At 44.4% G+C, this 11893-nt stretch overlaps 1 protein-coding gene across 1 annotated transcript; it reads right to left on the bottom strand.

Moving 5' to 3' along the window:
- Nucleotides 1-592: 592 nt before the first annotated feature.
- On the bottom strand, nt 593-9006 carry tbx21 (T-box transcription factor 21). The gene is made up of 6 exons (XM_089015823.1): nt 8348-9006; nt 3843-3997; nt 3647-3768; nt 2506-2664; nt 2359-2420; nt 593-1330 (listed from the first exon to the last, which is right to left on the bottom strand). Exons 1-6 carry the CDS (start codon nt 8851-8853, stop codon nt 601-603), a joined length of 1734 nt encoding a protein of 577 aa, XP_088871949.1. The 5' UTR covers nt 8854-9006; the 3' UTR covers nt 593-600.
- Nucleotides 9007-11893: the final 2887 nt, after the last annotated feature.

Raw genomic sequence — 11893 nt, 5'->3', positions numbered from 1 at the left:
TTGAATGTGCCACTCGACTTCCCTTGTTTATAGCAAGCAGCAAATAAAGTTTTTTATACATGTTGAGGACCCCAGAATAAAAAAAAAACAAACGATACGTAAAAACGAAAGGTAACATGATGACATCACAGATGTTGAAGATGCTCGGTTTGGCCGGAAGCAACTGCCGCTGCCATCTGCAGTTTTTGCAGACAGACAGCCCCCCCCCAAAAAAAATACACAAAACGCAAGCCACCCTGGAGGTGAAAAGGGTGTGGGGGCGTCATGGTGTCTCTGTGGTCATTCCCACTTCCTGTTTACAGCGGTGACAAGTGTCTATTTGGCTTGTGGTGACCTACTTCATTTGGACCGCAGAAGAAGAGAAAGGGACCACAGACACCGGATTTTCCCACTGGCTTTGAACGCACCGTGACCTCCGAATATTCCGAATTTTTTGGGGGCTTCAAGGTCGGGAGGAAATTTAGCCATTTGTCACATTTTAAATGTCCACGGTGCCCACCGTCGTGACAATTTCAAAACCGGGCGAGATATGTTCATCAGTCGTGTCAAACTGGCGATGAGAAGGGGGCGTGGGGTCGGGCGTGTCCCCAGTTCCGCGGCTCAGTGGGCGTAATAGCCAAAATAATTGACCTCTTTGTCGCACAGATGTGACCCGTGATTGGGCGGCGGCGAGTTCTCAGTGCTGGACGTGTAGGGCGACACCCTCCTTTTCTTGGCGTCGCCCTCAAACGGAGCCGAGTCGGCTAAATCGGGCGACTTCAACGAGGGTTGATCCGGCCAGAGGTGCTCACCCCCCGCCGCGTCTTTACCCTTGTCGGGCTCCGGCGGGGCGAGCTGTAGCCGGGCGTTACCGGGCGACGAAGACAACGGGCGGAACCAGGTCGGGCTAGGGGCCGCTTTGCTGGCCAGGTACTGAGGCGGGGCCCGGGTGCCCGTCCATGCCGCCGCGGACACGCCGCTGGAGGCGAACGGGTGCTCGGGGTAGTAGCTGAGGGCCGGGTGCGGGGGGGTCTGTAAGGGGAAGGGCTTGTACAGGCCGCTTGCGGAGAAGTCGCCTTCGAAGGGTGGCGCCAAGTCCAGGCGGTTGGGGGCGGCGGCTTGCTGGGACGCCACGTACCAGTGGGGCCCCGGGCCAGAAACGCCGGATGGGCTGTCCTTGTGCTGCTGAACGCCCCCCGCCGCCGCTTCCCGGCCGTAGAAGCGGGTCTGGGGCAGGGGGTTGATGTACGGCTCCGACAGGTAGCTGGCGGGGTAGCGGCCCCCGGCCAGGTGCACCTGGCTCTCCGTCGGGGAGGGGGTGAGGCGCTCGGGGTCGGGCGCGGCGTACAAGCTGGGGAGGCGGAAACGGGGAGGTGAGAAAAATGCTTCCATCCTGCCCCAGAACCTCAAACATCTCAAGTATCTCCTCAAAAGGACTACATAAAATAATATAAATAAATATCAATCATATACATTGGCCTACATTTCCATTTTAGATCTATTGTTTGTGGGTCGTTGCACTCAGTGACTAAAATTACTATTACAAAACTAACATGACTGGCATCGTCTTATCGTGTTTCTCTTACGTTGTCTGTTTGACCACCATGAAAACAAGAATCTTATCTCGGACTTCATCTTGTCCTTTTTTTTTTTTTTGCTCTGTGCTTATCTTTTCTAAGCACCAATCGCTCACTTTGTAAGCATACAATCGCTAAACATAAAGAGTAAAAAAATATTTTTAAAAAACATAGAAAAGTCTACACACCCCTGAAAAATGTCAAGAGAGCCTACCAGAACATCTAAAGCTGAGTTGAGAGGAGGCACTTGAAATGTTAGCAAATGTCAGATGTTGAATTGGAAAATGTTGAAATAATCTCAATCTCAAAATTTGTCATTTAAACAGGGGGGTGCCGCTTTTTAACTCATTCACTGCCAGAGGATGTGTAAAAATGTTTCCACTCCAGTGCCAGGGTTTTTGTCATTGTCACTTGAATTCCAGGACCCACAAAATATTGAGTTTTAGGATTACATAAACATCCGATGCAGCGTTAGAAACCTTAGATTGTCTTCTTTCATTAGAAAAAAAGAGTTAATTCCTAAGTTATATGGGTCTGGAGTTATGTAAGTTTGAAATGGGGGCGGCTTTACAAAATATGACATATAACATGCATGTTGGTTTATATAGCGCTTTAACAACAGCTGAAGCTGGAACAAAGCGCTAACATGGACGAAAGGGAAATTCTGCCCTCTTGTGGAAGAGGAAATCTTTGCCAGAAGACTGTACAGCGCTTTATATGCACCCACGCAAGAAAAACTAAAACCCGAACAAATTCAGTGAGTGAGTTAATATCCATGGCAAGCAAATGTTAGCGCACTGACTTGTCGTAGCTGTCGCGGAAGCCTTTGGCGAACGGGTTGTGGTCGATTTTTAACTGCGTGATCTGGAAGGAAACCACGACAGGAAAGGAATCGTTAAAATTTGCGACCGGTGATGTTGTCGCTTTGGTGTCAAAACTTTGGACCCACGTCGGCGTTCTGGTAGGCGGTGACGGCGATGAACTGCGTCTCGGGAAAGACGAAGGTTTGCGCTTTGGACACGTGGAAGGCGTCCTCGCCGCCGTCCTCCTTCACCTCCACCACGTGCAGACGGGGTTGGTACTTGTGCAACGACTGCAGCACAATCATCTTCGTGGGAGCAGAATTCAAATTATTTACGTTGCCTTTTTTGGATGGAAAATGTCAAAAATATAGATATTTGCATACACACAAAAATAATAATTTCCAAAATAAAAGTCCATTAAAAAGTAAAATCCACACCTCTTTCCCTGCTGTAAAAAATCGACACCCACAACCAATTTCCCATTGAACAAATAACATGTAAATGACAATGAAAATCCATATTTTATTAATTTTAAAACCTGCTTGTTAAATACAAAATAATTCTCAAATAATTTTTAAAATATCTAAAATTAAATCCTAAAACTAATTATATAATTTCAATCAAGCTTTTAAACTTGCGTATTTACACTAATAATTCGAAAATAATTTTAAAAATACTTACAAATAAATGATAAAACTATTTACATAATTTATTAATTTTCAATCAAGCTTTTAATTTTAAAACCTGTTTATTAAGACAAAAATATGTCAAAAATAATTTAAAAAATACTTCAAAATATATGAGACAATTAATTCAATAATTTATTAAATTAAATACTCCAAATATTTCATAAAAACTAACTACACTAATTTTCTTATTTTTTTATAAATGTTTTTGGTTCTTAAAAATTATAATTGATCAATTTTATGACCAGATTTTCCTTAAAAAATTAATGTAATATAATTTGCATCGGTCTTCAAAATATTTTCCCGTCTTTACTGCACTATAAGGCGCACCTACAAGCTTTTTTTTTCAAATGCTGGCCATGCGCTCCATAATGCGGTGCGCCTTATGCATGGAAAAGGTTTAAAAATATGGCATTCATTGAAGGTGCCCCTTATAATGCGGTGCGCCTTTTGTGTGGAAAAGTTTTTTAAATAATTAAACGCAAAAGAATTTCCAGAATCACTCCCAAAGAGTGAATACTCATCCGAAGATCGGCCTGGAAAAAAAAAACGGGTATGGGACATCTCAAATATTAAAATCCAAAGAAAAAGCACTGAGTACCTGTGCCACGTTGTTACTTCCGCCCTTGTTGTTGGTGAGCTTAAGTTTACTGAAGGACACTTCCTGTCTCATCCAATGGGCGCCCGTGTTGGGAGAATCGGGGTGCACGTACATCCTGTTTCCTGCGACAATCACCACATGACTCAGTCATCGGAAAAAAAGACGCCTTGATGCCGGGTCCCCTCCGTTCCCATACCTGGCATGTTGCCCTCCGCTTTGCCACATTGCACCCACTTGCCGCCTTGGTAGCGCCAATGGTGCTGGTCTGCTAGAACCACATCCACGTAGACGTTGTAATGGGCCGACGGGTCCAGCGAGCTGATGTTGAAGCTCAGAAATGGGAACATCCTCCTGGAAGAAGAAGAAAAGGAGCACTGATGCGTATGTGCAACGGTCGCGGCTTGGAATTGAAGCGGATTTACGTGTTACAGGAGATTTCAGACAGTCAATGGATGCTCCAGCTTCGTGTTTGCTTTCAACTCTTAGTTTGTAACAGACGTGCACATTTCACCATGATGACCTCCATGATCCACTGGTGAAAAGGACGCTTTGATCCTCTCCTCTATCATCTAGAACTGCTTCATGCAACAAAGTGGGTGCAGAAAGTGCTTAAGATCGAATGTGTCTGTGTTGTCATATTATTTTGTTGTTGTTTTGACTTCAAGATGGCGCCGCAAGAGTGGATTCCTTGACAGCAAGTCCTGTTGTATGTTTTTCTACTTTTTCCTTTCCTCTCCTCTTCTTTTCGTCACTTTGCTGCTGTGAAATGTACATTTTTTTCAGTGTGAGACTAATAAAGGCTAATTTAATCCAATCCAGGTTGACCAGCTGTTTTTGGCTCCTCCCTTCTCTCTTGATGACAACCAATCAGATTGATTTCTCAGCACACCTGTCCCTCATGGTGTCTTCCTGGTTGACGTCCTCAGAACCTTGTTTTGACCTAGTGGAAGTTGTCTACTCTGCCTTTGGACTTGTTAATTTTTGCTCTTGGATTTGGAATGGAAGGTCTTTCTTGCGCCCCCATCGACGCTTCAAATGAGTAAGTCCAAACAAACATTTGACTACTTTTCTTCAATGAACACAAAAATATTTCAAAAAAGATAGTTTTCGTTTTTAAAACAAACACCTGGGCATGCTTGTCTCATTTATGATGCTAGTTGCATTCTTGTGACTTTTCTGCATGTTGACAGCGCTGCTTAGCTTCATGTGAAACATGCTTATGCTAATGAATATAATTGTTACTTCGGGCGCTTTGGCGGCGTCAAAACAAGTCAAGTGTGTAAAAGGCAGGAAAGCGTTTGTCGCCGTTTGCCCGGCCGGCCACCTGAGGGGCGGCCATTTTAGAGTCTGATTGTTTTAGTGTTCCTTTGCGGACAAATAACCAATTACGTCGGAGTTTCTGTCGTTGCTAAGCGGCAATGTGTGTGTGTACAGCAAAGCAGGTTCATAGACTGCGTTTTTTGTGACACGGATGCGATATGAAGTATCAAAATTGCCTCATTTTGTGAGTCCGGGTCACCAGTGTAACCGCGTTCCTGACCGGAGCATCTCAAAAGGCCGGAAAAACAAACGTGGGTATCTTACGGTGAACCGACGCTTGACGCTTATACCAAACGACGCTTCGTCCGTCACCACGGACGCTAGCGAGGTGCCATGAATCGCCGCGGGGAAACATGGCGGAACTACGCCGTTGACGTACAGGAACAATCCGGTCGGTACGGCAGAGGAAGTGGACGGTGGGTGAGGGTATATGGGGGACTGAGGGGGGGGGGGGGTGGTCTTCCGCACCGGCGCACCAGCTGATGTGTGTGGACAGGAGCTCAGGTCGGCTTCTTGTCACCACGTACGTTGGCCTGATCGCCTGTGACCGCGACGTGCCGGTCTGCAGCTGCCGCCACTCGCCAACACGGAACGCTATTTATAGGCCGGGGTTCTCAAAGCTTTTGGGAGGGGGGGGGACCCCTTTGAGACCTCTTACCTCCCGCCCCCTTCTAAATGTCATCTGGACTCCTCCAAGTTAAGTTATAGGGCAGATATTGCATGTTCAAAGATTAATTTGTTATTATTATTTTAATTGCAAAATGCAACTTTTTATTGTAATTCCACTGTCGGCCACCAGATGACATGTTTTTTTTAACATTATCCATTTCAATTGAACAGTGAAATCAGAAAGTAGGCAAGATCAATTCAAGATTAGTCTACTTTTTGACTTTATTTATTTGACGATAACGCCTTTTTGATTACCGTATTTTCTGCACTATAAGGCGCACCTAAAAGAAAATATTTTTTCTAAAGCTGACCATGCACCTCATAATGCGGTGCACATTATGTATGGAAGTGTTTTAAAATATTTCATTCATTGAAGGTTCCCCTTATAATGCGATGTGCCTTATGTATGGAAAAGTTTTTTAAATATGTCATTCTTTGAAGCTGTGCCTTATATTCCAGAAAAAACGGTATTTTAAAAGAACACCTAAGAAATTAGTTTTATAATAACGTCCCTAGGGTGCATTTAAATGCATTATTTCTATATAAGTGTCTTTTCTGTAACATTTGTATTTTTTCCATCTGGGCCCCACCTTGTGAAAATAATACAAAATAAACATCAAATTGCGGGAAGGCGGGGTCAATATGGGCGAATGTAAGACTTGCTAACTTGAGAAAGCATTTGTTTTACTGTCCGACGAGGCACTCGCCTGCTCGCACGCTCGCTCACCATTTCTGCGAAGTGTGAACAGGAAGTCACACTTCTGCTATTTTCTTTTTTTTTTCTTTACACTCGTGGAAGATGATGAAGACTTCCTAATATTTTAATTAAATATTTTCATAATGGCTGACATGTTGATTATTATCAATGAGAGGTTAAAATAGAAAAGGCGAAATTTTAGTTTCTTCACTTTGAATGTGAAACTCCTGTGGGAAAAAATGTTTATTTTTCTTCATATTTCAAAATTTTATCTGAAACTTTTCTCTCAAAGGGGATTGATGGTTTCATCGTGGGCCACATCATCTTTGTGGTTTGCCCTCAGTGTGACGATGTGTATGTTAAATACATCATTTTTGTTGCTGTTTCATATACATCACAAAGATTTATTGCAGCCATAAAATGTTGAATCTCCTTCCTAGTAAAATGGCTCAAATGGAGTTCGCCCACTTTTGTTGTAAGTGGACCCTAAAATAGTTGTAACTAAATTTGGTGGGAATTATATACATGGCTAAATTTGTTCAGTGGTTATTTTTTTGTCCCCAAATTGCCCTTAAATGTTGACATTTTGCTCCTGAAATGTCAGACAGGGCAAATACAATTTTCATCTCCTCTGACCTGGTTGACCTTTAAATTTGCTGTTTTTTTATATGATAAAAATTGAATTTATATTTTTTGACAAACTTTTGTCAGCTCATTTATCAATCATAGAGTCAATTTGGCCTGTGAACCTTCATCATCTCAGGGGGTTTGTTCAACTCTTTCCACCTTCACGTCTGAGTCGGAATCCGTAGTGAGTCAAAGGGGAAAAAAATAACATAAAAAATTGCCCCCCCTCAAAAAAAAAATTAATAAATCATAATTTGTTCCTTCAAAGTCTCACTCACAGGTGACTCAGAATTAATTAGTCATCTTTTTTCCTATTGTGACATGTTCTGCTGAGAACATTTGAGATCATTTGAGGTTTGAAGCACCTTTTTCCCCCGTGTCATCATATTTAATTTTGTTGTCATACAGGGGCAATAATTTTAGAAGCTTTTGAAGCATTTTTATCATTTTTTTTTGTGGGTATAAAATGATTGACTAAATAAAAATATGCAAAGCCTTGTGCACATTCAAACTGAAAGTGTTGTATTACGAGTCAAAACACCCTGAAAAAGAAAAGATAATAAAGTTGAATCCGATGCACAATTATGATCTTAAACTATCAAGTAAAAGTTGACATTTTCCAATGCACAAGATGAATAATTGTCATAACTAGGTGTCAAAATATCATCGTCATGATGATATCATTTTAAATACTTGCGCAATAACTTCAGTCAATTGATGATTAAATATGAAGAATATCAAATATTTCTGTGGCGAAAGTTGAACCGGAAGCTTCTTTCAAACAATAGCGCCCGCAGTCTCATTTTAGTGTGATAAGAATTTCAAATGAAAGTTCTATTTGAACATTTCAATGAATTTGGATAATGTCGGTGAGTGTATTTTAGCAATGGAGAAACGCTGAAAATTTCAATTGTACTTGAAATATCTCTTCTATCACATTAAAAGTTGTTATTAAAGAGTGTACAACTGTCTGTATTTTTATGTTCCTGTTGTGTTTATTATTTTGCTTTGTGTTGACGTTGTGAAGCGCTTTGTTACAGCTGCAGCTATATAAATGAGGATGTATTGTATTGTATTGTATAAAGCACAGTGGCATTTTAATATAATACTGATGTCAAAAGTAATATGCAAATGTGCACTCAAACCACATTATTATTAGAGATTTTTTTTTATGAACAAATATGAAATAAAACATGCTGCCTTGAAATATTTTTCATTATGACAGTCATGACCTTTTTTTTCTTCTTCCACACTGGAGCAACTTAATGAAGTCAATTTTTGGGAATATGATTAGGAATGTCAAATATTTGCCAAACACGCAGTCCAAATATTCTTCACGATCACAATTTGCATTTCGTGAAGAAGAATGTTCCAAATGGGCTGCTCACCTGCCGTGCTTGGTGATGATCATCTCGGTGTGGAACTTGTGGAACTTGGCCCACAGCGGGTAGTTGTTAAGCAGCGCCTGCGTCTTACCGCAAAGCTGCAAGCCGGGTAGCGGGTAGAGGGCGGCCCGCTGGTAGCACGCGACCGCCGCCGTTCCGAAGCCGTCCGGCGACGACGGGAATCCGTCCCCGTAGCCCGGCCGGGCGGCGCTCCTCTGCGGCGACCCGGAACCGGCGCCGGCGTATGCGCACCCGCCTAGCGTCTGTGCGTAAAAGCGCGCCGGCTGCCCCGCGCCGAAGCCGCCGAGCGCCTGCTCGTACTGACCGCCCACGAGGGAGTCCGGGTAATAGAATCGGGCGTCCTGAATGGCCGTCTTGAGCTCTGTCGCCGCGTCCTTGGTCGCGCCGCGGTGCGGGTGTCCGTTCCCTTCTGGACTCTTGGCCAGGCTGTGCGCCTCGGTGGCGCCGCTCAACATGCTGAGGTAGAGGTTGCCGCCCGCGCCGCCCATTTGCAGCCCGCGCTCAGGTCATAAGGCTCGCCTGGGCATCCGAATCGCTCCCCCCTCCTCTTGTAAGGGGCTCCTCTTGCCCACCCAACGCGGGAACGGCGGGGCGCGCTGACTCCACCGCCGACCAACTGATTGCAAGCTGCGCTCTCTGGTGCAAACTCCTAGTGTGTGTTGTGTACGTTGGGTGCGCGCCCTTTTTGCGTAGAGGGGTCCGACCCGCGTGTTGCGCGTGCGCGTGAGTCGCACCGTGTCGTCACTTGTGGGCGCACACCCCAAACTTCCAATGACAAGATGCTTGCTACCCGTGTGACTTTTCAAATCGCGACTTCAATTAATATGTCCTTTATTTATGACACAGTAAGTCATTTATCACCAATAATCATAATACATTTCATTTATAAGCGCCTTTGAAAACTCTCAAGGTCACTTTACAGTCACAGGATAAGTGTTTTGTGTGGGTGAGCAGCGGCAGCCACACACACGTTCACTCAACCCCGAAGTAACTCAAATAGATAGCAAGCTAGCGAATAGATATCTAATAGCTCGCGAATAGATAGCTAATAGCTAGCGAGTAGATAGCTAATAGCTAGCCAATAGATAGCCATTAGCTAGCAAATAGATGGCGTATAAGCGTCTTTCAAAACTTAAGGACACGACGCCTACTCGGGCGCCATCTTAGACTTCTTCCGAAGAAACAAAGCAACCCCAGAGCTTCCCATTTTGACGATTGCTCGCACAAACTTTATTTTTTGGATTCCTCAACGAGTTCTGGTGGCCCTTTTCACTCCACATAGTTTGTCAGTTTCTGATCCTTTGCCAAACCGCCTGAAAAGTTGACCTTTTGACCCCTGGCCAAAATGCCACGATGGACATCCCCTTCATTGATACCTCATCCACTTGAATCACTTGAGTGAAGCTTTGTGCACAAATGAATTGAATCGTCCGGACAAGTTGAAAGCTGCAGGCTGGGATGTTCTAATCATTGGAATGACGCTTTCATTGATTGATCGATTGACTGACAGCAGCGCTCTTGTCACCAGTGACCTCAGCATACACACACACTTAACATTGTAATGTTCTGGGGTGATGGTTCAGTCGGCGTCATCTGCACGCGGTTGCTGGTCCAAATCCGTTGAGGCGGGTCGATCCCTGCGAGCGCCATTTGGATTGCCAACAAGTTGCCAACCTGAGGTCTCGCCGGTCAGCGGCTTTGTGATTCACGCGGCTATCAGTCCACTGCGATCTGAATCAATCGGGAGGAACAAATTATTTTTAGCGCCAATGTGGCCTTCTGCCCTCTGGTCCCGCCCCCTCAGGAGCCCCTCGCTAATGAGTGTCAACGTGGAGGGCTGTGGCACTTTGACTGCAGACACCTCGCCTGACAAACGCAGGGCTTCAGTCAACATGGATCACGGCGATGGACGCCGGCCAAAGTGACACGTCGGTCGCTGCCTCATTTGCTCGACAGCTTTGCCTCCGCTTGGTTCTTCATCAAGAAAAAAAAAAGATGGTGACTTTCGCCATGTTTTCATCGCGCCGCAGAGTTACGCTTTATTCAATCGCAAACAACACGGTAATCAGTAGCAAGATGAAATCTGAGGTGCATCTTTTCAATGACGACGAGACCTTGACTCCACCAAGCTCGCAGCTCATTCGTTTACACCAAATCACGTCGCCAGATTGAAATGACTTGGAATGCAATTCGATCTGATTCAGCACCCCCAAATAGATAGAAAGCTAGCTAGATAGCTAATAGATAGCTAATAAATAGCGAATAGACAGCCATATAGCCAACAGCTAGACAGCTAACAGCCAGCCAGATAGACAATAGCTAGCCAGCTAGCTAATGGATATGGATAGCTTATAAATAGCCAACAGATAGCCAGCCAGCTAGACAGCTAATAGCTAGTTAGCTAATGGATAAACGATTACTCTAATTTCAGATACAGTGATACCTCAGTTTTCCACCGTAATCCGTTCCAGAATCCTGTTTAAGAAATGATTTGTTTGAAAATCAAATCAGCGCTTCCCATTATGATCAATGGAAACAAAATTAATTCGTTCCAACTCGAGTAAATAACTTTTTAAATGCACTTTTTAACTATTTTACAGCATAAACTGTACACACACGTAATAAAAGAGCAGATCATTTGTAAAAATACTACAAAAACAAACTGTAATATGCATTATTTTCACCAATTTTAACACTAAAATTCTCTGTCACAGAGTGTGTTGGCATTAGGTGTATTCAACTGTCTTTGAGATGTTCGAAAAATGAGATTTGACTGTATTTAGTGTTTAATTGTCAGCAAGAGTTGTTTTATATACACGCTGACTTATGACAATCTCGCAGATTCTTCTGTTAAACATCATTTTTTTACAAATGTGCGTCAATAATTTACCACGTTAATATGCGGACAGTATAGAGCCAAAAAGTTAGCAAACCCCCGGCGTAAATGTGGTGATCATAGCACGAGCGAATGAGGCGCCCGGTTGCATTGGCGGGCGCGTACCCGTCCACACGACCCGTCTGTCAACTCGGGTTAACCTGATGCCAAGAGGCCGCCCCCCCGGGGGGCGTTCAGGCCCTCCCGGCGGCCTCGCACTCATCAGCGGCATTAGGCCGGCTGCGCGTGATGGCTGCCGACCGCCGGCGCCGCAGCGGCCACCGTCGCCGATGTCGCCGTGATGCCAGGTTTCCAACTTCCCGCCAGGAGCGCCGCTCACTCTCCTGCCGCGAAATAGTAAGTGGCGCTGGCAAAGATAGCGCTAATTTGCGTCGGGCTTCATCAAAGGACAATTTGCCAAAAGGCCCCGCCACTCTGAGTCATACGCCAGTCATAGGATGGACACCGCGAAGACAGTGGGACAAAGTATTTCAACTTTTTAAGCTAATCGCTAACTTTCTGTGGAGTTCATCGCGGCATTTGGAATTAAAATGGCGTCCGAAAAGCATGGAGGCGTTGTAGATTCAACTAAAACCGTGCCGAAAACGTATATTTTATCTTTCATCATTATTGATTCGGGTTCCCATCGCAAT

Source organism: Hippocampus bargibanti, linkage group LG15 (assembly GCF_051943395.1).
Source record: "Hippocampus bargibanti isolate YZ-2025 linkage group LG15, ASM5194339v1, whole genome shotgun sequence".
NCBI classification, from domain to species: Eukaryota; Metazoa; Chordata; class Actinopteri; order Syngnathiformes; family Syngnathidae; genus Hippocampus; species Hippocampus bargibanti.
The sequence above is the reverse complement of the archived record's forward strand: the minus strand, read 5'-3'. Positions and strand labels throughout refer to the sequence as shown.

What these genes read in the sequence shown, in the direction of transcription:
- tbx21 (XM_089015823.1), bottom strand. Translation starts at nt 8,853, where the DNA reads ATGGGCGGCGCGGGCGGCAACCTCTACCTCAGCATGTTGAGCGGCGCC. An exon ending in CCGCCTACCAGAACGCCGAC is followed by an intron (nt 2,421 to 2,505) that starts GTGGGTCCAAAG and finishes GTTTCCTTCCAG; the next exon opens with ATCACGCAGTTAAAAATCGA. An exon ending in TTCCGCGACAGCTACGACAA is followed by an intron (nt 1,331 to 2,358) that starts GTCAGTGCGCTA and finishes CCGCCTCCCCAG; the next exon opens with CTTGTACGCCGCGCCCGACC.